The sequence below is a fragment of the Ostrea edulis genome, chromosome 8 (genome assembly GCF_947568905.1).
Source record: "Ostrea edulis chromosome 8, xbOstEdul1.1, whole genome shotgun sequence".
Lineage (NCBI taxonomy): Eukaryota > Metazoa > Mollusca > Bivalvia > Ostreida > Ostreidae > Ostrea > Ostrea edulis.
In genome coordinates, this window is record NC_079171.1 from 65,281,229 (window position 1) to 65,308,360 (window position 27,132).

At 35.6% G+C, this 27,132-nt stretch overlaps 1 protein-coding gene and 1 long non-coding RNA gene across 2 annotated transcripts; one reads left to right on the forward strand and one right to left on the reverse strand.

Moving 5' to 3' along the window:
* The first annotated feature begins 85 nt into the window (after positions 1-85).
* On the forward strand, positions 86-26,525 carry LOC125661515 (uncharacterized). Its single transcript, XM_056146689.1, has 11 exons — positions 86-373; positions 1,900-1,938; positions 2,494-2,660; positions 3,438-3,525; positions 4,744-4,900; positions 8,541-8,736; positions 9,790-10,048; positions 11,547-11,691; positions 17,344-17,420; positions 22,717-22,807; positions 23,430-26,525. Exons 2-11 carry the CDS (start codon positions 1,930-1,932, stop codon positions 23,576-23,578), a joined length of 1,338 nt encoding a protein of 445 aa, XP_056002664.1. The 5' UTR covers positions 86-373; positions 1,900-1,929; the 3' UTR covers positions 23,579-26,525.
* Positions 11,382-18,443, reverse strand: LOC130049263 (uncharacterized). Its single transcript, XR_008797761.1, has 2 exons — positions 17,306-18,443; positions 11,382-11,705 (listed from the first exon to the last, which is right to left on the reverse strand). It is a non-coding gene; the product is annotated as an uncharacterized LOC130049263 (long non-coding RNA).
* Positions 26,526-27,132: the final 607 nt, after the last annotated feature.

A 27,132-nucleotide genomic window follows, 5' to 3' on the forward strand; every position in this document is an offset into this window, starting at 1 on the left:
ATCTTTTTCTGCGTAAATCAGCATATGGACTTCTTTTTCTGGTGTATAGTATTTTTTTTTTTTTTTTTTTTTTTTTTTTTTTTTTATAAAATTCAAGTCATGGCCTTTTCGGGAATCCTGGATCCGCCACTGTTCTACTATCGACGTTTCGTCATCCTTACTTAAATCGGATACCATGAAATGAAAGTAATGTTATATTACGTAAAATGATACACAAATGCATCAGGCACTGACAACAATAGTCCCGCCGATGTCATTCAGTTTTTTAAAAGGCCTCGTCAATATTCTGTTGTAGTAATTGCTATGGAAATTACGTCACTTCCTGTTAATTTCGCAAGACGCGAGAAGTAAATAAATCGCTTCGCTGCTGTAGGTAAGAGCTTGGTGTTTTTAATGTTGTTGACTGGGGAGTATTATGTGAACCGTTTGTTTTGTTCGTAGAGGCAAATTCACACACGAAATGGCGAGGGTATCTGCTTGTAAACTAGATACTCTGCACAACTCAGTATAAGCCTAATCACTGCTAATGTCGGGCTCGTTTGTAATGTTGTTTAATGCTACCCAGTCTTGTTAATCAGTCTACGTGTAATGGTAATTAAATCATAGATTCATGTATGGTGCACTTCACACTCAGGACCCCTGTGCTTCACAGTACGCGATATAAACTTGTCCTAGGCTACTAGCAAATATTCCTAGGTATTTTGGCCCCAAGAGGATTCGGTCCATTTTACTTGATATCCAGACTTAAAAAAAATAAACACGCCCCTGACCTTCAGTTGTTATGAATTTCGCAATTACGCGCATGTTCTCAGAGAAGTCTTCGTTATCATCAGGACTCGATACTTAACCTTAAACAAGTAATAGACCAATCGAACCAGTAGCTTAACCTTTGACCTTAGCATCACTGTAATGCAGGGATAGCTTCTTTAATATTACATGTATTTCAGTATCTGTATCATAAATAACACACGCTGTATTGAATAATTATTATGAAAATCATTAGTAAGTAAGTAAGTAAGTAATTTCCAATTTTGGGCCCAGAGGGCATACAAAGAATACAAAGTTCATATACATAAATCATAAAAGAGTGATTATCCAAAAGATAGATGAAAAATAAAATTTACAAGTTCATGATAAATCAACTTTTCTTAGTAATGAACAGCTATATATGTAATTGGCACATTTTTCAATAATACTGTCACATGCGTTGCTCACAAGCCAGATAAATTTGTGTCTATTACACAGGTTTATAAAATTCTTGCACAAAATGTTCATGGACTCAATGAATGGTTTTCTTAAGTGTTGGTATGCTATGCAGTCAAATACAAAATGGAATTCATCTTCTACACAGTCAGACTTGCAGACAGTACATATTCTCTCATTTACATGTGTTTGTGTGTAACGTCCAGTTTCAATAGCCAGAGAATGAGAACTGATTCTGAAATTTGTGAAACATTTCAAAACATGAGGATTACGAATTACTGTAAAATATTTTTCTCTACAGAATCTTGTTTTGAATAGTGCATAGGTTCGTAATTTACCAAATCGTTTGTCTGCATTGTCTGAGAGTGTATTACACCACTGATATTTAAATCTTTCATACAACTTATTAGCAACAATTGAAACAATATTTTTATCATGTATAGGGCATTGTATATCCAACTTATTCAAAATATAATGAATGCTACTGATGTCACCAGAATGATGAGAATACATGTATTTCTAGAGAAAAAAATTCGAGATGATTTTCGGTATAACGCAGGTCCGTCACATTAAAATGACGTGTAGGCCTTGATGATGCTTACATTCTGATTCTGCGCATTTTAATTTCAATTTGTTTAATAATAGCCCTCATTCGTCCATGATGACACTATTATAGATGGTGTTCTTGTCTTTCAGTTTGTGTGGAGCTGTTGATATTGAGGCAAAATGTCCGGGGTAAGTAAACTGTTGGTGGTTCTGAATTCCCGATTGCTGCTTAACTGTTATACATCAGTGTAGTGCTTGTTGATTTCATTTTTCTTTGAGGGGTATATTGTAATTATTTTGTCTTTTATGCCTCAGGTGATTTAATTATTTTTTTCATTTTCTGCATTGGATTGAATATGCAATATTTTGTATATTTTGACTTTTGTATATTTTGTCTCAGGGTGATGTAATTGTTTTGTATATTTTGACTTGGGGTGACATAATTGTTTTGTATATTTTGACTCGGGGTGACATAATTGTTCTGTATAGTTTGACTCGGGGTGACGTATTAATTGTGTTGTATATTTTGTCTTGAGGTGACATATTAATTGTTTTGTATATTTTGACTCGGGGTGACATAATTGTTTTGTATAGTTTGACTCGGGGTGATGTAATTGTTTTGTATACTTTGTCTCAGGATGACGTATTGATTTAATTGGTTTCTATATTTTGCCTCAGGGTGACTTATTAATTGTTTTGTATTATTTTGTCTCGGGGTGGTGTAATTGTTCTTTTTTCCCGCAGGAGGTGATGGATGCCTTCAACAAATATGTTGCCCTTGACAACAAGATCCGCCTTCTGGAGAATAAAAATATCCGTAAAACGTATGATAGCATGAAGAAACGCTACGATAAAATAGTGGCCGAAGTGAAAGACCTAGAAACCAAATATGCTGATTCTAAAAAAAACACGTAAGTTTTCAGGATCAACAATCTCCATCTGTCTCTCTTTATTAAGGGGTGAGATCAAAAGCTCAATGTCTGACAAAAAACTAGATTCTCATAGTTTTCTTGCTTTATTGCGCCCTGGATGATCTCTTGAATATTGTTTTGTATATATATAATTAGCTTGTGCAATATAAGATACAAAAGTTTTCTGCTACTTTGTATTTGTAATATGCTTAGACATACATATACAGTCTGGTCAGATTGAATTTGTAATCGTAAACCTATAACGATAATTAGCAATAGCGTATGCAGTTTTTGAATCTGAGAACCGTGTGACGATGGTCAGACTTTCCCTACCTGATTCAGGCATTTTATTTCTGGGCTGGATTGATTGATTGATGTTTTTCTGCCACACTCAACCCGCGCTGACAGAGGTGAGAGGCTGTGTGATTTTGAGCGCGATGCTCTAACTACTCGGCTATGGAGGCCCCTTTCTGTGCTGGAGAGCTTTCCAGAACATGATTGACTCTCTAAATTAAAAGCACTTGCGTCATTTACATTGTTCATCTTATTTTATTCCATCCATTTTAAAATTGTCCGGCCTTGGAGGTTCACTGTAACCATGTTTTACTGTAATGCTAAATGACAATTAATATATATTTTCAAATGTTAACTAATTAGCTAAATGCAGTTTTTAAATGCCATTTTAAATGTTCATTAAAACGTAGTAAACATTCAGTGATTGGTTTCACTAATTATTTGTGTATTATAGATTGATATTTTGGTGTCTGTTCTTTACAGGGCTAAAGAGAAGGCGGACGTGGACCAGCTGGACATTAAATCGTTCCTGTCCAAGGAGGCATTTGATGAGAAAATGGACAAGGAGAAGGTTGTATAGCGATTGGCGTCTTTACTTGTAAAAAAATTCTTGTTGACCAAAAAAGAAAACAAAAGTTGTAATCAAGTTGAAAAAAACAACGACGAAAAACAATTGCATGCATGTAACTGATAGTTTGCTGTTCACTGTTTCCTCTAAGGCCAATTCAACTTAATGAGTAGATTATCATCCAGGGTCAACAAAAAGTGGGACGGATGGGAGGATTTTATTTTTTTGATTTTTATTTTCTGAGAAAATCATTGATGACAAACGGGTTTTTTGTCAATAAAAGTGCATCATTTAATGCCAGATGGATATCAATCTATGCTTTAATTTCAAATACAGAAAGATACCAAACTTCTTCAAAATTTACACCCGTAAGAACCCAAGAAATTAAGAAAACAATATCTATTTTCTTAACGTGGCTTTTCACCATGTACGATACTGGAAATGTAAATAACACGTGTAAATAGCGGAGTCTGACATGAAAATTTTTCGGAAATCGCAATTAAGTTTCGCAAAATAAAAAAAATTGGGGCGGGCTGATTTTTAAGGGGCGGGTAGGGATGATAATCTAAATTGAATTGGCCTAAACAGAAGACATATAATGACACATAATGTAGTGTAAGAAATGAAATTACATATATATATTTCAATTTTAATAATACATCTAATAAATAACGTGTGAGTGGATTATATTATTGTATAGGGAATGTACAGCAGTAATTCAGGACGAATTTTAATATGTGTTTAAACATTTCTCAAAAAACTCCACACACAAAAAATTCAAACTAAATAACCACACCCCTCTATTCTGTATTTCTAAGTGCCCAGGGTGCTTAATAGGATGAATATGGTACAGACTGATTTCTACCATTATTTACTACCGACACATCTATTATTCAAATTTAGGACTGGTCTCATGTTAAAAGTCTCTATAGTGGATGTAAAAATGAAAAATGCAACATTTTCTCACCAAATTTATCAATTTGTAATCCCCCCCCCCCATTAAATGAATTTTCATTGTAAAAAAAAAAAGAAGGGGTTTATAGGTTCTAAAAGTAGAATGCTAACTTGTCAGTGCTAATAGTAGGTTACAGTGCAAGTGTATTTGAACTGAAAATTAGCAGGGCCATTTTAACCATCAATCTAACCTAGTCTGTATGGTTTATGTAGGCTAAGAATCTCGAGGTGTTGAATAAATCTAATCTAGGCTCTGGTTTTTTGTAGGCTGAGTACCTCGAGGCCTTGAATAAAGAGGAGGTGTTCAAAAGGCAGCTAGAGGCCATCAAACCTCAGGTTAAGGAGGTGGAAGACAACTTGAAAAAAGAAAAAATAGCGATGGACGAATTAGAGAAGTTATGTCAGGAGCAGGAGTCTCTACTGTGTAAGTACAGGATCAGTAAAACAACTCATTATACAGTCCCTGAAGTGTACTAGTGAGTCTCTATACTGTGTAAGTACAGGATCAGTAAAACAACTCATTATACAGTCCCTGAAGTGTACTAGTGAGTCTCTATACTGTGTAAGTACAGGATCAGTAAAACGACTCATTATACAGTCCCTGAAGTGTACTAGTGAGTCTCTATACTGTGTAAGTACAGGATCAGTAAAACGACTCATTATACAGTCCCTGAAGTGTACTAGTGAGTCTCTATACTGTGTAAGTACAGGATCAGTAAAACAACTCATTATACAGTCCCTGAAGTGTACTAGTGAGTCTCTATACTGTGTAAGTACAGGATCAGTAAAACGACTCATTATACAGTCCCTGAAGTGTACTAGTGAGTCTCTATACTGTGTAAGTACAGGATCAGTAAAACGACTCATTATACAGTCCCTGAAGTGTACTAGTGAGTCTCTATACTGTGTAAGTACAGGATCAGTAAAACGACTCATTATACAGACCCTGAGTGAAATACTACACCAGTGGAACGGTGAACGAATGCTGAACAGTTTGTAATGAACGGTATTGGTTTGGGAATGAATGCTGAACGGTACGGTTCTCAGTTGGAACAGAACAGGTCTTATTGAGAACGGAACGCTTTGAGATCTGGATTGAACGGTTCTCATCGAGGATGCATGCTTTGGTCAAAGATGGAAATGAACAGTTTGACCTTGGTTTCAGACATCCTTGGTACTTTTTATATACAGTGAATCTTCTCCAAACCGGCCCTTCAGAAAACCGGTTCTCCCTGAATATCGGCCGATTTTCAAAGTCCCGGCAGAAACCTTAACATTTCCTTACAAAGTCTCACAAAACCGGCCATCCCTGAAAACCGGACATCGGCCACTTTTTAAAGTACAATTGTTACCAAACATGTGTAATTTACCCTGATAATACTCGCCACTATTTGAAGACTAGACAATTTTGGTCAGATGGATGATTAAGATCGGCCAGGTGTGAAAAATGACTGACCTACTGGCCAGGTGGGAAATTATCTACCGGAGGTGTGAAAAACACGAGTGGCCTCTATAAGTTCTATAGTTTACCTGTGCTGTCCAGGGTGTTAATTATACCCCCCCCCCCCCCCCCCCCCCCCCGCAACAAGTTGTGGGAGGGTATACTGGAATCGGGTTGTCTGTCCGTCCGTCTGTAGACGCAATGGTTTCCGGGCTCTAAAGCATTATCCTTTCCACCTACCGTCACCATATCATATATATGGACTACCCATGGGATGAAGATTTTCCCTATTGATTTTGGGGTCAAAAGGTCAAAGGTCACGCACACTCGACATCGAAGTAGCAATATGGTTCGGTTTGTCATGCTATTTGTTTTTTACACTCAGAAAAGAGGTAGTTTATACCTATTACCAACACCCTTTGGGAGATTGGTGTAAGCGGGGGGTATTCTTAGTGAGCATTGCTCACAGTACCTCTTGTTGGTGCTTGGCTAATCCAAGTGACCCTTTCAAATTTCTGTACGAAATGTTATAAACAGATATGCACATATTGAATGAATACAATCAATACGCCATATTGTTGCACCATGGATATAAGCAGTAGTTAATAAACAACAAACCCATGACTGTTAATGATAATTTTCAATAGATAAATGATTTTGGGGGGGGGGGGGGGGGGGGGGGGGTTCCATAGACTTAAAATTCCTAAGAAACATCAAAATTAAAATTATATATTTACTACTGTAATTTTCAAAAACATCAAAACAAATTTGTTAACGATATAAGCAATGGACGTAAACAGAGTTTTTATAGGTAAGAGGAATTCCAATAATAGGCCATTAATAGACCTCTGTGTTTTCTTTATGTATCCTGTTATAAATTTTTAGTTAAAATTAGATGATTGCAGCAAGACTATTTCTTGTAATAATTACCTGTAGGTACAAGTGGACTAGTTTGATCTCCACTGATAATTGATCAGAGATCCCCATATCAAAGTGAACAGTACCTACCTACTCTGTGTATTAATTGCAACAATCAAATGGCTATGTGTTTGTTTTCTTTATGAAAACATAAGCCGAAATTCTACATAAATGCTGCTAGTCTACAGATTTCTGTACATATATCAAATGCAGTTTTATTTAAACAGCATGTTTTCCATTATTTATGCATGTCAATGTAAAAATGTTTATTCATGTTTAAATAGTTTTAGTGGTATAAATTGAAAATAAACATGTTAGTAAATTATTTTGTTTTATTTCCAATAGTGAAATAATAGTCCTTGAACACCATATTATATGGTTTGTGTTATGTCAATGAAATATCTAAAAAAAAATTGAGCTGAAACGTCTCTAAATGCTAAATTCTCGGTATACCGGCCACCCCTTTAAACCGGCCGTTTTTTCGGTCCGACAGCCGGCCGGTTTAGAGAAGTTTCTCTGTATACATAAACCTTGTGGGGAAGAGATGTTACAAGCCAAAATAAAAGTTGAATTTATCAGAGGGTAACAATTTGTTTTTGCAAATGCTTCTTGACCAATCAGATTCAAGTGTTTTACAAGTTAGTATGATGATAAATAAGGTCTCATCTGGAACAGAACGGTAACGGATTGGTTCAAATGGTGTAGTGTTATACGCTTCAGGTTCATTGTAACCAAACTTCATTATACAGTAAAACACGGTTATTATAATAAGTCTTCAGGGCCAGCAAAAACAGTTTATTATAACCAAACTTCATTATACAGTAAAACACGGTTATAATAATAAGTCTTCAGGGCCAGCAAAAACAGTTCATTATAACCAAACTTCATTATACAGTAAAACACAGTAAAACACGGTTATTATAATAAGTCTTCAGGGCCAGCAAAAACAGTTCATTGTAACCAAACTTCATTATACAGTAAAACACGGTTATTATAATAAGTCTTCAGGGCCAGCAAAACCAGTTCATCATAACCAAACTTCATTATACAGTAAAACACGGTTATTATAATAAGTCTTCAGGGCCAGCAAAACCAGTTCATCATAACCAAACTTCATTATACAGTAAAACACGGTTATAGAGAACCTCCAGGGCTGGTGAAAATAGTTCGTAATAGCCAAACTTCATAGCTTACACAGTTAATGGCAAGTGTTTGATAGAGAGTAGCTTGTTTACTATACAGGTTTCTTAAGGAGGAATGCTACACCAGAGAAATTTGATATCGATGAAAAGTGGAGGATTTGTACAACAATATTTTGAAATTGGAAACTTTCAAATTTACTTTATTCAGCCCCAAAAATGCAGTTTTAGTTGAAAGCAATCTGAGAAAAATTTAAAACCCGTACTGGACTTGAACATACGATCTGCAGTTCAGCAGTCAATGTGCTAACTTATTGAGAGAATTTTTCTAATGAATAGACAAATATTGCTGATGTTTATATTTTCATCCATGTTTTAAAAGGAAATCAACCATTATGACAATGTAGAGTACTTCCTTAAAGCTGGAAAATTACAAGCTTTCTTCTTTGGCTGACTGGACTATTTTTAGAATTATTACATTGTTGCTAAGATGGCTCAAGTGAACACCTCTGCAATCTAAAATCCCGTTTCTTGATTAAGATTTTTTTCCGTCTATTTCTTCATAGCTGAAATCTTTGATGGAGCATATGGAAGTGACCTTGAAAATAAATTGGAAAGTGACCTTGACCTTATAAGAGAAAAGAGACAGCGCATAGGAAATGCTAAGTACAAGTGGACCAACGGGAGAATACTGCTGCAGCATGCATGCAACCAGATGGCACAGGCAAACAAACGCTGGGCTGAGCTGGAAAATCGTAACCTGTAAGTTTCCTGTTGCTATAGTAACCTGTAAGTTTCCTGTTGCTATAGTAACCTTAAGTTTCCTGTTGCTATGGTAGCCTGTATGTTTCCTGTTGCTATGGTAACCTGTAAGTTTCCTGTTGCTATAGTAACCTGTAAGTTTCCTGTTGCTATAATAAGAAGTAAGTTTCCTGTTGCTATAGTAACCTGTAAGTTTCCTGTTACTATTGAATATATTTTGTTATTAGACTAGTATTTTCTTGTAGTTTGGTGTGAACTTTTCGAAATCCAGTTCTCGCTATGATTACTAGTATGCTTGGTATGTCTAGTAGGACAATGGCAACTGCTCTCAAATCTGTTTTGTTTTTCTTCCACAAGATTTGATAATGATGATCTCGTAAACATTTTCTGAATCTTTGGTAATTGATAACCTCCACTCCCCGATTTCATTATGCTTTTTAGTCTGGTGTGTTTGTTGATCGATTGATTGATTGATGTTTTCCACCACACTCAACAATTTTTCAGTTATCTGGTGGCGCCCAGTTTTTATTGGTGGAAGATAGAACCCAGATACAATGTACCTGGGAAGAGACCACCGACCTTCCGCAAGTAAACTGGGAAACTTTCTCACTTACCGGCATGAACAGGATTTGAACCCGTGCCAACCAGAGATGAGAGGCCGTGTGATTTTGAGCGCGATGCTTTAACCACTCGGTCATTGAGGCCCCTGTGTTTGTTGGATTAGAGAAAGCATTGTATAGGTTGATTGGTTGTGCCTACATCACACAATGGCAATGAGTGATTTAAATATGGAAGGGATGCAGTGATGTTAGATTTACAGAATGGATGTGCTACACTGTGTTTGTGGAGTTTCGCAGTCTTTGGACTCTTCAAATATCGTGATTCTAGTCATGGCAATTAATCAGATTTTGGGGAAATAAAATCTTGTTGTATGCAGAAAAAACCTGGCCTCTGTAGCATTTACTCAATCGAAAATTCTTTATATTGATTTAAGTGATGACCCCTTGTTGACAGTTTATATGCATGCACACTTTATCATTCCATGTTCAACAGGCAAATGCCGCAGAAATATGCAATAGCTACAGAGGTTCGTAATAACCAGATAGCAGCGATACAGAATCTCCGCAGCTGTCAGACTTACTTAGACAATATAGACTTTCCGTACTGTAAACCCACCGAGGTCCAGACGCTGGAGAAGGCAACCAACAACATATACATCGACATGCAGTCAGCGGACCGTCACAAACACGCGGGGGAGTGTTACCGGACCACGCATCGCCGAGCATCAGCGCTACTGCAATGGTTTGATAATGTAAGGTTATAATTTGATTTCGGTATTTCGAAAATTGATATCTCGAATACCATATGTTGGGTAATTATGGTGTGGGGAATATTTGGCGAGTTTTTCTCCAAAAATTGGTTTGAAAATTTAGCACTTTAATTTTTGGGGCGGTTTTATTTAACAAGTGTATCACTTATATGGATAGAAATTTTACCTCTTTTAATTTTGACGATTTTTTTTTCGCCGATAAAGCTCACATACATGTATTTAGTGCAGCAGAATTACCTGATATATGTTAGCATGGATATGTCAAAGTGATATACGCTACCATGGATATGTCAAAGTGATATACATTACCATGGCTATGTCAAAGTGATGTATGTTACCATGGATATGTCAAAGTGATATACGTTACCATGTTTTACATATTTTAGCCTCAATAATCTCAAACCATCGCATATCTTGGAGTGTTTTCTCTGCCTCTTGATTTTGAGTTAACAAAGTTTGACTGTAGGAGCCCTCTATACACTCACTGATCTGATCTCGTCTGCGACACTTGTAAACTTAGGAGCCCTCTATACACTCACTGATCTGATCTCGTCTGCGACACTTGTAAACTTTGCGATGCTTGGGTCTTGCTTTGTCTGATGTCTGAACATTAGAACTCTGTAACTATAAGAGAGGAATTGGATATTTATTTCGTGAGCATTCTTGTATGAGCGTTATCAGGGGATGTTTACTCCTCCTAGGCACCTGATCCCACCTCTGGTGTGTCCAGGGGTCCGTGTTTGTCTGATCCCACCTCTGGTGTGTCCAGGGGTCCGTGTTTTCCCAACTATTTATTTTGTATTGCTTGTAGGAGTTATGAGATTGATCACTGTTCGTTATCTTCACCTTGCATAAAATACATGTATATAAGAAGTGATGATAATGGACAACTTGACTGCATTCCTTGCAACATTAGCTTTTGATTGGCCCATGGATTGACATTTATTTTTGGGGGGCAGGTAGGGGTGGGGGGTTGATATACATGATTTAATTGTTGAAAGGAAGGCATGGACTTTGAACTGCTGCTAGATGATGATTTCAGTAACAGGAGTAATGATGAAACAAATTTTGCCCAAAACATTTTCATTCCAAATCATGTCATGATGAAATTTCACCTTTTTCTTTATAATCCGTTCCAACTTCACTGTATATATTGTAGAGTAGAAATTGCTCTCATTCCGTAGGGTTTTATATATTTATGGTAAAAGGCATTTTAAAGCTGTAATGAATGTTTGAAATCCAAAATCCGAATGCTAGATCATAAGAGGCTAAAATCTAAAAAAAGAAAAAAAGAAAAATAAAAGAAAAGAAATAATTTCAGATAAAACCATTTATTATTGTTGATATCATTTTGTCGTGATATTTTATGATGTTATTATATGAGTATTAAATGGGGGATGGATTCCTGTAAAGCACTTTGACTGTGAAATCCTGCAATGAAAAAGGATTCTTTTTTAACGAATTTCTTGATTATGTACAGGTCATTAACACCGTGATAGAGAAAGATGTGCTACAGGCCACGAAGGAAGAGTCCGAGGCCAGCAGGGCGCTGAGGTCCGAGAGGATCCGACTGTTAAAGGAGAAAGTGGAAGGTGAAGGAGGACAGCTAGACGTCGGCGACTCGGGTAGGAAATCTGTCCTTCAAAGAAATTAAATTTAGTGATTAGTAAAGATGGTTAATGAAATAGATTTTTATTTTTAAACAAAGACTTTATAAATGCCATGAAATGATTTACAAAAAAAGTTTCATTTTTGTATCATTCCAATGATTTTTATTCAACATTTCAAAAAAAATAATAATTAAAAAGAAGAATTGAAAGTGAAAGTTGATGAAGAACAAAAATCCAGATAATAATGAAACTATTTGAGATTTCAAATTATCTCTAACACATGGCAAAAAATCCAAAGTCCTTCTATTTGATTAAGTATTTCTGAGTTAGAATTGTTTCCTTTACCTTTTAAAGCGCAAAAATCTGGTAAGAATAGAATGCTTCTGATAGAGTGTGAGTGTTAACTAACATCATCTGATAGACCTAGCCTGTGTTAGAATGATTGTAACAGCGTGTGAGAGTTAAATAACATGTGATAGACCTAGCCTGTGTTAGAATGCTTCAGTTAGATGTGGTAGTTTGTATCTCATTAATGCTGATGTATACCGCCCATGTATATTTCTGTATGATACTGTTAATGTATTGACTTTGAATCCAGGAAGAATTATCCAGCTTAGAATTAATCATGAGCTTCATTAGACTAATCAATAGCGTAGAATTTCTAGAGTTTGAGGCAATGTAAACAAACACAGATGCACACAGGTTGTTGTTGTAAACAAATTCAGATATCCAGATTGTCACGTGATTTTGCACCTCACCATATTGTCACATCTAAAGATGATGAAACCAGGAGTTTTGATGGAAAATTGGGAACACTTCTAGTATACCGCTTGCATAGTACTATGGATTGTTTAAGGGAACTGTTGGGAAGATAAGGGATTGTTTAAGGGAACTGTTGGGAATATCAGAAATTATTAGAGGGAACTGTCTGGAAAATATGTAGGTAATATCAAAGATTATTTAAGGGAAATTGTTGGGAATATGGGACCTAAAGGATATTTAAGGGATTTTATGGAATGTCAAGAATTAATAATACTATAATGTTTGCAAGTAATTAACTAGGGATATCATGAATTAGTGACAAGGAGTAACTACGGGAGTTGAGGGTTCTCAGGGATTTGTCAAGGGTCAAATGTTGTCTGACGTGTTTCATACCAATCATCGGGCCATTAAGAGTTGGGCAAACACAGACCCCTGGATATAATAGAAGTGGGATCAGGTGCCTAGGAGGCATAAGCATCCCCTGTTGAGAAGTGGGATCAGGTGCCTAGGAGGCATAAGCATCCCCTGTTGAGAAGTGGGATCAGGTGCCTAGGAGGAGTAAGCATCCCCTGTTGAGAAGTGGGATCAGGTGCCTAGGAGGAGTAAGCATCCCCTGTTGAGAAGTGGGATCAGGTGCCTAGGAGGAGTAAGCATCCCCTGTTGAGAAGTGGGATCAGGTGCCTAGGAGGAGTAAGCATCCCCTGTTGAGAAGTGGGATCAGGTGCCTAGGAGGAGTAAGCATCCCCTGTTGACGATCACACCTGTTGTGAGCCTGATATCTTGATCAGTTAAACAAATTCATCTGCTGTCAAAATTATTGTGTAAAGGATGGTCTAACAATTGTTATAAAACACATCAGACAGCATTTGACCCAATGACAGGTTGTATTGACAAACTAGATCATTATTTACAGAATAGCTGACTTTAAATGAGACTGCTGAAACCTTTATAAAAAAACAAATTGATCATATGCTGAACAAGCTCTTAATGAATCAGTTGAGAGTAATTTGATAATCTTTTACTCTGGTTTGGAATATACCTGCTTCCTGTAGGAGTCTCTTTTCTATGACAATTAACTTCTTTCTTGTAGTTTATAAATAGCAAGCAATATTTAACACATCTTCTTTTGTATTCTTGATGATGAAGTGAACCTCCTTTATTGCAATATCTTCGTTATGATTAGAACATGCATTATATTGTTGTGATGGTGATGGGCAGGGTGTATTACACTGTTGTCATGGTGATGAACAACATGTATTATACTGTTGTCATGGTGATGAACAACATGCATTACACTGTTGTCATGGTGACGAACAACATGTATTATACTGTTGTCTTGTTGACTGACAGCATGTGCTATACTATTGTCATGGTGATGAACAACATGTGATATACTGTTGTCTTGTTGACTGACAGCATGTGCTATACTATTGTCATGGTGATGAACAACATGTGATATACTGTTGTCTTGTTGACTGACAGCATGTGCTATACTATTGTCATGGTGATGAACAACATGTGATATACTGTTGTCTTGTTGACTGACAGCATGTACTATACTGTTGTCATGGTGATGAACAACATGTGACATACTGTGATGCTTACATTGTGTTGGTGATGGAGAACATCCTCTGGATAATTACTTTGCACTGTCTAATTTCTGTGATTATGCAATATTACTTTGCATTGTCTAATTTCTGTGATTATGCAATATTACTTTGCATTGTCTAATTTCTGTGACTATGAAATATTACTTTGCATTGTCTAATTTCTGTGATTATGCAATATTACTTTGCACTGTCTAATTTCTGTGACTATGCAATATTACTTTGCATTGTCTAATTTCTGTGACTATTCAATATTACTTTGCACTGTCTAATTTCTGTGACTATGCACTATTACTTTGCACTGTCTAATTTCTCTGACTTTGAAATATTACTTTGCATTGTCTAATTTCTGTGATTATGCAATATTACTTTGCATTGTCTAATTTTTGTGATTATGCAATATTACTTTGCACTGTCTAATTTCTGTGACTATGCAATATTTCTTTGCATTGTCTAATTTCTGTGACTATGAAATATTACTTTGCACTGTCTAATTTCTGTGATTATGCAATATTACTTTGCACTGTCTAATTTCTGTGACTATGCACTATTACTTTGCACTGTCTAATTTCTGTGACTATGCACTATTACTTTGCATTGTCTAATTTCTGTGACTATGCACTATTACTTTGCATTGTCTAATTTCTGTGATTATGCAATATTACTTTGCATTGTCTAATTTCTGTGACTATGAAATATTACTTTGCATTGTCTAATTTCTGTGATTATGCAATATTACTTTGCATTGTCTAATTTCTGTGATTATGCAATATTACTTTGCACTGTCTAATTTCTGTGACTATGCAATATTTCTTTTTATTATATAGCTAATAAATAATCTAATATAAAATCTGCGTAAAATCTAGAGAATGTTAGCGTTCAATATCCTGAGAATTTATTGAACGCTAACTTTGCATTGCGTAAATTGTATGTGCCCGAAACATTCCGAGTATGAGCGTTCAATATTGACTTTACCGTAACGACGTAAACAAGCCAAAATGGCAGACGACGGTCCTCCGAATCTGACAGAGCCGGTATTTGATATTTACTTAAGCAAAATGTTTTACTGTACATAAATTATGATGTCCCATTTACAAAATCAGTTTGCTTCATGCATTAATGACGGGTTAAATATTGAACAGTTAAGAAGTGCATGCTGTTATTGCACACTGCCAATATTGATGAATTCTCGTCTATTTTGGAGTAGTTTGAGTGAAAAGGGATATAATTTAACAACTAAATACTTTAGCTATATAATAAAAGGGTTATTGAACTTATATAGGTGAATATTGGCACTCGTTGGCTGTCAAAATGCACTCGCAAGCTCGTGCATTTTCACAGCCAACTCGTGCCAATATTCACCAATATAAGTTCAATAACCCTATAGCATTGTCTAATTTCTGTGACTATGAAATATTACTTTGCACTGTCTAATTTCTGTGATTATGCAATATTACTTTGCATTGTCTAATTTCTGTGATTATGCACTATTACTTTGCACTGTCTAATTTCTGTGACTATGCAATATTACTTTGCACTGTCTAATTTCTCTGACTATGAAATATTACTTTGCACTGTCTAATTTCTGTGACTATGCAATATTACTTTGCACTGTCTAATTTCTGTGACTATGAAATATTACTTTGCTCTGTCTAATTTCTGTGATTATGCACTATTACTTTGCACTGTCTAATTTCTGTGACTATGCACTATTACTTTGCACTGTCTAATTTCTCTGACTATGAAATATTACTTTGCACTGTCTAATTTCTGTGACTATGCAATATTACTTTGCACTGTCTAATTTCTGTGACTATGCAATATTACTTTGCATTGTCTAATTTCTGTGACTATTCAATATTACTTTGCACTGTCTAATTTCTGTGACTATGCAATATTACTTTGCACTGTCTAATTTCTGTGACTATGCACTGTTACTTTGCATTGTGTAATTTCTGTGACTATGCAATATTACTTTGCATTGTCTAATTTCTGTGATTATGCAATATTACTTTGCACTGTCTAATTTCTCTGACTATGCACTATTACTTTGCATTGTCTAATTTCTGTGATTATGCAATATTACTTTGCATTGTCTAATTTCTGTGACTATGCAATATTACGTTGCACTGTCTAATTTCTCTGACTATGCACTATTACGTTGCACTGTCTAATTTCTGTGACTATGCAATATTACTTTGCACTGTCTAATTTCTGTGACTATGCACTATTACTTTGCACTGTCTAATTTCTGTGACTATGCACTATTACTTTGCACTGTCTAATTTCTGTGACTATGAAATATTACTTTGCATTGTGTAATTTCTGTGACTATGCAATATTACAGTCTACTCCGGATGTAATGAAATCCAGGGGACCGACCTGAATTGTTCATTGTATCCAAAGTTCAATATAACCAATACTGAACTACACAAATATTTGCTACTGGGGGATTTATTTTAACTTCAATATAACAGATATTTCAATATAACCGACTTCAATATAAGTGGAGTGGACTGTATATTTACAGGTATTTACAGGTATATTTACAGGTATTCTCATTAGAATTGTGTTCGTTTATCATGGTTATCTGCCTGTAGATATATAAACATGCAAGCTAGAGCTTAGAAAGTCGACTGAGTGTCAAATGTCAGTTTATTTCATATCTGATTAATTATGATTTTCCCGAAATGTTTCATATTCATTTATGTATAATTATATGAAGTTGTCCAATAGGAAAATTCATAATCACATGCATAGACACATACACTGAGTCAGTAGTTTTGATTGAGTCTTGTATGTAAATTTCATGTTGAATTTCACCCCAACATGTTTTTTTTAATTCAAAAAAAAAAAAAAAAAAAAAAAAAAAAAATGCAAAAGGGGGATTTCATGATGGGAATAAATTCAAAAATTCTGTGTCCCTGTATAGAATTTGTATTTCCAGCATAAAAATTGTCAAAGCTAATTAATTAATTAAAATGATTACTTGCTATCAAAGGGTTTATTTTGTTAGTTTCTGTTGTTAAGTTTGCTGAATAAGATAGTTGAGTATAGTTAGATATGACTTGATGTAATCTTTCGTATATCAATTCAGTTTTTGTAATTCATCATAAATGTATTTAATAAATGTGCACTCTGCAAAAGAAAATTAATGAATAAATAGAAAAAAATTAAGAGAGAAAGATTTTGTGATTCGGCACAGATGTAGATAATTTATGTGGGTACTTTGGAGGAGAACAAACAGATTGATAATTTACCTTCATACTGTGTGAGATTATGATGTTTTATTTGTCAGATTTGCCGGCTGATGATGACGAAGATCCAGAGATTCAAGCTGTCATCTTCAAGGCTGAAGGTGAAGAGGAGAACTCGGTAAGAAATACATTGTTTACTGATATTTTACGAGATCTCGGTAAGAAATATATTGTTTACTGATATTTTACGAGATCTCGGTAAGAAATACATTGTTTACTGATATTTTACGAGATCTCGGTAATTAAGAAATACATTGTTTACTGATATTTTACGAGATCTCAGTAATTAAGAAATACATTGTTTACTGATATTTTACGAGATCTCGGTAAGGAATATATTGTTTACTGATATTTTACAAGGACTCAGTAAGAAATACATTGTTTACTGATATTTTACGAGAACTCAGTAAAAAATACATTGTTTACTGATATTTTACGAGATCTCGGTAAGAAATATATTGTTTACTGATATTTTACGAGATCTCAGTAATTAAGAAATACATTGGTTACTGATGTTTTACGAGATCTCAGTAATTAAGAAATACATTGTTTACTGATATTTTACGAGATCTCGGTAAGAAATATATTGTTTACTGATATTTTACGAGATCTTGGTAAGAAATACATTGTTTACTGATATTTTACGAGATCTCAGTAATTAAGAAATATATTGTTTACCGATATTTTATGAGGTCTCAGTAAGAAATACATTGTTTACTGATATTTTACGAGAACTCAGTAAAAAATACATTGTTTACTGATATTTTACGAGATCTCGGTAAGAAATACATTGGTTACTGATGTTTTACGAGATCTCAGTAATTAAGAAATACATTGTTTACTGATATTTTACGAGATCTCGGTAAGAAATATATTGTTTACTGATATTTTACGAGAACTCAGTAAGAAATATATTGTTTATCGATATTTTACAAGATCTCAGTAAGGAATATATTTGCTGATATTTTACTCATCTTGTATTTTTTTCTCACGTACATCGATGACCCTGGATATGATATCTGTTTTCTCCAGTTTGTTCATTGCACTAAATACTTAATGAAAAGTGAAGTTAACGAACAGTGATCAATCTCATAACTCCTATAAAGGAGACAAATTTTTAAATCAAGAGTTTCATGGACAAACACAGGACTCCTGGACAAACCAGAGGTGGGATATTTATAGGTTATAGACTTTGTATGGGAAAATATGACGACCGAGTTTTTTGGCGCGTAGACGGACCGAGCTTGCGAGGTCCGTCCGCGACAAAAAATGAGGTCGTCATATTTTCCCATACAAAGTCTATAACCTATTTATTATATACTTTCAATTTCATTTAGAAACTAACAATAATTTATTTTTTACAATTTCTTTATTGGTTTAACTGAGTAAAAGATGAAAAACACGAAAAATTTGAAATTTAACAACGTAGTAATTTGCTTGTGTATTGATTGTGACGTAATGTTTGCGGGCCGAAATGTTTCAGGGCATATATCGTGTGATATATGCCCGCAAACTTTTAAAGAAAAAAGAAGAGATGAAATCGAAAGTATATAATAAGGAACTTCCCGCTCGAAAATTTATTTCTCCTATGGAGACGTCACCATTGCCAGTGAAGGACTGCAAAATTTTGCTCAGTGGTTACAGCCTTTGTGCAGGGAGGGATGTTTATCATGCCGTACCTGCTAGAACATGGGGCTTCAGGTTTTGTGGTCTCATCCATGGGACCACCCATTTTAGTTGCTTCTGACAACAAGCAAAGGATTCTAACCATAACCTCCATGGAACAGGTGCATTGTAGGAGTAAGTATTCCCTGTTGACTGGTCACACCTACCACTTTGAGCCTCTATGTTCATCAAGTAAACGGAGTAACCCATAGTCTAAATCATTATGTAAAGTATTTCCCAACAAGTGTTATAAAATACATCAAACAGCTTTCAACCCAATGACAGGTTGCATGTATTGGCATAATAATGACCATAGAATTTGCAAAATGCTGACTTCAAAAGAAACTGTTAAAACCCTTGTAGCATGAGCTTGTTTGTCAGTAGTCTGGCTTGAATTAAAAAAATGATCATATGCAGAACAGGCTCTTGTGTATTGAATAAGTTGAGAGACATAAGCACCATATGGAAAAGATAATGAAATATTGCTACATATTGTTGAAGTTGATGACAAAGACGCTGAAATCAATATTTGTCAGAAAGTTGAGCTGTTATTTTGCCATTAACGTCTCTGTTCAATAAAATATCCAAATATGAATAAATTGTTATGTCAAGGTTAAGGGCATATGTTTTTATAATTTTGAGACAATGGAATCTGATCACTGTAATTTTCTTTTGCTAAGGAGACAATGTTCTAGTTGATATCTGCATTACTTTTTAAGTTAGTCTAGACAATTTCACTTGAACATATTACTCGGTATAAGTGCACAGTACAGTAAGGCATGCTTACAGTGAAATTACAGTACAACACGGTTATAATGAAGTTACAGTACAACATGGTTATAGTGAAGTTACAGTACAACATGGTTATAGTGAAGTTACAGTACAACATGGTTATAGTGAAGTTACAGTACAACATGGTTATAGTGAAGTTACAGTACAACATGGTTATAGTGAAGTTACAGTACAACATGGTTATAATGAAGTTACAGTACAACATGGTTATAATGAAGTTACAGTACAACTTGCTTATAGTGAAGTGCTGGGGACAAACAATTACAGTAAAACACGCTTATAGTGAAGTGCTGGGGATGAACAATTACAGTAAAATACGCTTATAGTGAAGTGCTGGTGACAAACAATTACAGTACAATTTGCTTATAGTGAAGTGCTGGGGACAAACAATTACAGTAAAACACACTTGTAGTGAAGTGCTGGGGATGAACAATTACAGTAAAACATACTTATAGTGAAGTGCTGGGGACAAACAATTACAGTAAAACACGCTTATAGTGAAGTGCTGGGGATGAACAATTACAGTAAAACACACTTATAGTGAAGTGCTGGGGATGAACAATTACAGTAAAACATGCTTATAGTGAAGTGCTGCTCAGTTCAGTTAAGGCTTCCCGAGAACAATTACAGTGCTGTATATAAATGTACCTCAGTGCACTTCGCACCATATGACGTCACAATAAAAACGTACGTCACGACGTACAAGTTCTTACAGTTGTATCGCGGGGAAAGTGTCATCATAGTATGTCATTATTTACTACTGTTATCAAGTGATAAGCAGTATACATGAAAATTTTTCATGTCAAATGCTTATCATATAATCATATATTATTTCTTTTTCATATCAAATCACTCTGCATTTATCATATCTAGTTTGCAAGAAGGTGATGTTCATTTTATATTGTTACCTTGAAATCGTCCCTACATATTCTCCTGATTCGGATTAGCATTGCGTTTAATTTACATAATTATTGCGACCAGCTGCAGTAAATGTAAAACTGCAATGATGTACAGTGTATGGTGGTGCTTGATGTTTATATATTGATATTCTTATTACATTGATATATCAGAAAAGTGTTGAGAACAACTTCTGATACAAAAAGAAACCCCTTTCCGCATCTGATAATCTCTTGCATAGAGTTCCTCATTGACAATATCTTTGTGGTCTTTGGTGATCAGGTCTTCCAACAGTCTGTTGGAATTGCCATGGGCACGAATTGTGCTCCTTTGTTAGCTGACCTGTTTTTATATTCATATGAAGCAGAATTTATTCAAAAACTTCTACGTGAGAAGAAAAAATCTCTCGCTGTGACCTTCAATTCGACTTTTAGATATATCGATGACGTTTTTGTCTATTAACAATGATAGCTTTCATTCATATGTCGATTTGATATATCCCTGTGAGCTCGAAATAAAGAACACCACAGAGTTGTCCACTTCTGCTTCATACTTAGAAGATATTTTATTGAAAGTAGACATTAACTGCAAACTGACAACTCAACTGTATGACAAACGGGATGATTTCAGCTTCTCCATTGTCAACTTCCCATATTTGTGTAGCAATATTCCATTATCACCTGCATATGGTGTTTATATATCTCAACTGATTCGATATGCAAGAGCTTGTTCTGGGTATAGTCAGTTTTTAAATCGAGGTAAGCTACTGACAAACAAGTTAATGGTGCAGGGATTTCAACAGTCTCGATTGAAGTCAGCATTTCACAAATTCTATGGTCGTTATAACGATCTAGTTCGTCAATACAATCTCGCATTGGGTCAAATGCTGTCTGACGTGTTTCATACCGATTGTTAAGCCGTTCTTGGCACACTGATTTTGACTGCGGATAACTCCGTTTACCTGATCAGGATATAGGGCTCACTGTGGGTGTGACCGGTCAACAGGGGATGCTTACTCCTCCTAGGCACCTGATCCCACCTCTGGTGTGTCCAGGGGTCTGTGTTTGCCCAACTATCTATTTTGTATTGCATGTAGGAGTTATGAGATTGATCACTGTTCGTTATCTTCACCTTGCATACTCTCGAAAATAATAAATATGCTGCATTAGATGCATTTTAAACTTCCTTCCTTCTATCGAAGAACTTGTTCCCAAAACTTTTCAGTTAATGTAAAGGAGGCTCTTTTTTTTCAATATTAAAAGGGTCGGCCTGCATGTAACCGATATCGTTGCACTTTTGTAATTATCGCAATAATTTTTGTTGGTTCTAAATATATAATGTCACGTGATAGTCTCATGATGTTAAACATATGCCTTGATGAAAATATATGGAAGCCTACTGGGTATCGGTTTAAACGTTGTTTGGTTCTCGGATATTTTCCATTAAATATTTCCCATAGAAAACACAAAAGGCCATTTTATGCAACTGTTTTACTTTATTTTTGTATGGGACGCCTTAATTCAATTGAATGGGGATGAACAATTACAGTAAAACATGCTTATAGTGAAGTGCTGGGGATGAACAATTTTGATTCATTTTAAACGTAATTTGTTTTATTCAATAAGTTTATGATGTTTCAAAACTAGACCTACATGTATAGGGAATGGAAATCACTTTGCAAGCATGTAAATATCATAAGTGTGTTTGATATAATTGTGTTTTACTGTACTCGGAATGAGAAATTCATACACACTGATTTTGACTCTGTTTACTTGACGAAGACATGGGGCCAATGGCAGGTGTGACCGGTCGATAGGGGGTGCTTACTCCTCCTAGGCACCTGATCCCACCTCTGGTGTGTCCAGGGGTCCGTGTTGGCCCAACTTTTTATTTTGTATTCCTTACAGGAGTTATGAGATTGATCACTGTTCGTTCTCTTCACCTTTATAGGAGTTATGAGATTGATCGCTGTTCCTTATCTTCACATTTAAAGGAGTTATGAGATTGATCACTGTTCGTTCTCTTCACCTTTTATTTAGGCTGACTTTTTTTTTCTTCAGTTAAAGCCTGGAAATAATGATGTCGGACCGGCTCCTACCCCCATACCGCTTAATGAACTGGCACCAATTCCCTCACAGGAAGACTTATTTGGTAAGCATGATGTGTATTTTTAAATCTGTTTGACAAAGTTGTCTATAAAAGTGCATATATTGTCAACGTATTTCATATAAGCAAAAACGCCCCCAACTAACGTCTTCAAGGTTCAGAGAATTATTTTGTTATCGTACTTGGTTGAATTAGATATTTCGCATTCATTTACTTCTTCCCCGAAGAGGGGGGTATGATTATGAAATCCTCGAAACTGCTGCTACCTTTGGAATTTTGTCAACATTCTTTTTTTTCTATTTTGTTTTTTAGCTTATGTGAGCTTTAATGATCACTGTTTTTCTGTGTGTCTGTCTGTCTGTAAAATTTTCACATTTTCATCTTCTTCTCAAGAACCATTGGACAATTTTCAACCAAACTTAGTACAAGTCACCCTTTGGGGAAGATTTAAGTTTATACAAATAAACACCACTGTCCTCTTCAAAGGGGAGATAATCAAGAAAAGACAAAGATAGGGTTATGTCCTTTAAAAACCTTTTCAAGAATCACTGAGTTCAAGAGTTGAAATTTACATGATAGCTTTCGTAGATAGAGAACATTCAAATTTGTTTGTTATTTATTTGCTATTGATTTGTTTTTGTTTATTTGTTTGTTTGTTCTTGTGCAGGTGACATTGAGCAGCTGAAAAAACAACATGAGAAAGAAGTCAGCGATTTCCAGAAAGCCCAGGAAATGAATAAGGCCCGCCTTCAACAGGGGCTGGAGGCCAAACTCGCCGCCCGACGTAACAGGCGGACCAAACCGACCGCGGAATAGACGTTAAAGATAAATAGTGTCCTGTCTGCTCAGTTCATTTGACTTCATTTTGTTTTATATTTTATCATGTTTTTTTCTGTGACTTCAAAGGAAGAATGCATAACGTATAGTAAAACTAGATTATCGAGAACCTCCAGGGTCAGCCTAAAACAGTTCATTATAACCAGACTTCATTATACAGTAAAACACAGTTATAGTGAACCTCCAGGGCCAGAGAAAAACAGTTCATTATAACCATACTTCATTATACAGTAAAACACAGTTATAGCGAACCTCCAGGGCCAGCGTGAAACAGTCTGTTATAACCAAACTTCATTATACAGTAAAACACAGTTATAGCGAACCTCCAGGGCCAGCAAAATACAAACCAAACTTTATAATATCTAATAGGTTATTCCTTATTTTCGCTTTATAGGGGAATGAATATGACTTTGCAGTAAGCAGTAGTTGGTTATAAGCGTGTTCATTATAAGCATGTTTTACTGTATGCAGTAAGGAGAGGCACGTACAATGCCCCTTGATCCCCCCTCTACATATCAATGCGTACATACAATGCCCCTTGACCCCCCCTCTACATATCAATGCGTACATACAGTGCCCCTTGATCCCCCCTCTACATATCAATGCGTACATACAATGCCCCTTGACCCCCCCCTCTACATATCAATGCGTACATACAGTGCCCCTTGATTCCTCCCTCTTCGTATCAATGCGTACATACAATGCCCCTTGATTCCCCCTCTACATATCAATGCGTACATACAATGCCCCTTGACCCCCCCTCTACATATCAATGCGTACATACAGTGCCCCTTGATCCCCCCTCTACATATCAATGCCCCTTGATTCCCCCTCTACATATCAATGCGTACATACAGTGCCCCTTGATTCCTCCCTCTCCATATCAATGCATACATACAATGCCCCTTGATTCCCCCTCTACATATCAATGCGTACATACATTGCCCCTTGACCCCCCTCTACATATCAATGCGTACATACAGTGCCCCTTGATCCCCCCTCTACATATCAATGCGTACATACAATGCCCCTTGATTCCCCCTCTACATATCAATGCGTACATACAGTGCCCCTTGATTCCTCCCTCTCCGTATCAATGCGTACATACAATGCCTCTTGATTCCCCCTCTATGTATCAGTGCGTACATACAATGCCCCTTGATTCCCCCTCTACATATCAATGCATACATACAGTGCCCCTTGATCCCCCCTCTACATATCAATGCGTACATACAGTGCCCCTTGATCCCCCCTCTACATATCAATGCGTACATACAATGCCCCTTGATTCCTCCCTCTCCGTATCAATGCGTACATACAGTGCCCCTTGATTCCTCCCTCTCCGTATCAATGCGTACATACAATGCCCCTTGACCCCCCCTCTACATATCAATGCGTACATACAATGCCCCTTGACCCCCCTCTACATATCAATGCGTACATACAGTGCCCCTTGATTCCCCCTCTATGTATCAATGTGTGTGATAGCCATGGTGCATTCATCTCCTTGTAGGTCTGTCTCTGTGTATACTTGTTAGAGCTGCCACAGATCTTTTTCTTTTGGCTCAAACTTGGGAACAAAAAAGGTTGTATATATCACATATACTGTTACACAGACTGCAATCGAGCGGTTTATCTCTACATTGATACACGAGAATGACACCATTACTAGTGATGTTAATCATTACATTCGGGTTCTCTCTGATTCTTTGTTAGATAGACATATTAACATTCGGATTCTCTCTGATTCTTTGTTGATAGACATATTAACATAAGTGTTGTTGTGTATGTTATATTCACTATACGTAATGTTTTTATAAGAGTGAGTGATATTTTCATGATATTAATCCAGCTGTCCATTTTCTGGAATGTAAACAAACATATAAACAAAGTTTGCTCAAGGTGTTGTACTAAAATGATCACAGCTCTGATCATCCGCACTGTCTAATCGATATTTGTGTATGTTGTATTTTTCATTTCTCTGTCCCCCAACCTTTATCCCCCCAAATATTCAAATTTAGGTGAGGTAAATGCATAATACATACAAATTTTCCTTAGTGAGCTATTCTTTCTTGATTAATACAAGGTGCATATTTTTACTTGAATCTTGTCGCTATTTGTATATGCGTAACAATTTTTCCGGGTATCTATATAACAACCCCTCCCTGTGTATACTTGAATCTTGTCGCTATTTGTATATACGTAACAATTTTTCCGGGTATTTATATAACAACACCTTCCTGTGTATACTTGAATCTTGTCGCTATTTGTATATACGTAACAATTTTTCCGGGTATTTATATAACAACACCTTCCTGTGTATACTTGAATCTTGTCGCTATTTGTATATACGTAACAATTTTTCCGGGTATTTATATAACAACACCTTCCTGTGTATACTTGAATCTTGTCGCTATTTGTATATACGTAACAATTTTTCCGGGTATTTATATAACAACACCTTCCTGTGTATACTTGAATCTTGTCGCTATTTGTATATACGTAACAATTTTTCCGGGTATTTATATAACAACACCTTCCTGTGTATACTTGAATCTTGTCGCTATTTGTATATACGTAACAATTTTTCCGGGTATTTATATAACAACACCTTCCTGTGTATACATAACAATTCCGTCCATGTGGTGATTTTAGGTTTCCTTTTATTTATTTATTTTATTTTTGATAATTTTTACTTGTTTTCATTATCGGAGCACGACAATGTCTGTGTACTTTTATTTATTTTATTTTTGATAATTTTTACTTGTTTTCATTATCGGAGCACGACAATGTCTGTGTACTTCCTGATATGCCATGGCATGTGGGGTGTATTTTTATTATCATTTTCTTTTCATTATTTTATATTGTAGAAAAGTATTATTTAGAATGAAAAAAAAAAAAATGTAAACAAGATCTGTTGGATGTGGATTTTAACAGCTCTAGAGTATTACAAACTGAATTGTTTTCTTGCTTTTGGAGATGATTTTACCTGATTTCTTTTGTGATTGTTGTGAATGTCGAGGAAGTTTTATTTGTTAATGTTCGTGGTGAAGCTTGTATTGTGGAGAAAATTGGAGCTGTTTTCTGACTCAGTCCACTCTGAGATGAATATTGGGGAATCTGTTGTAGAAATAATATTCTGGCAATGTAGTTTAATGTTTATATATACAGTGGAACCCCGTTATTACGTTTTCCATTTTGTCACGATAAAATAACGTAATACCGGGGTCAACGTAATAAACGTTCCCAGTGAAATCCGTTAAAATTATCACTTGGAAATTGTATATCGTCCGTTGGTACTCCGTGAAGGGGTGTGTGAATATATCTTTACTGTTTCTTTGTTTAAAAGAATATGATACTTTGTTTTATTTACATTTTATCTTTAATGTCCGTAATTCTTCATGTTCTTATCCCTTTTCTTTATTTCGGTGTAGGATACATAAGGATGTTTTGATAAACGTTGCTTTTTCTGCATTCGTTTGGACCGCCATTTTGTTCAACTTTAAAACAATGCGTTCATGTAAATTTCTCTC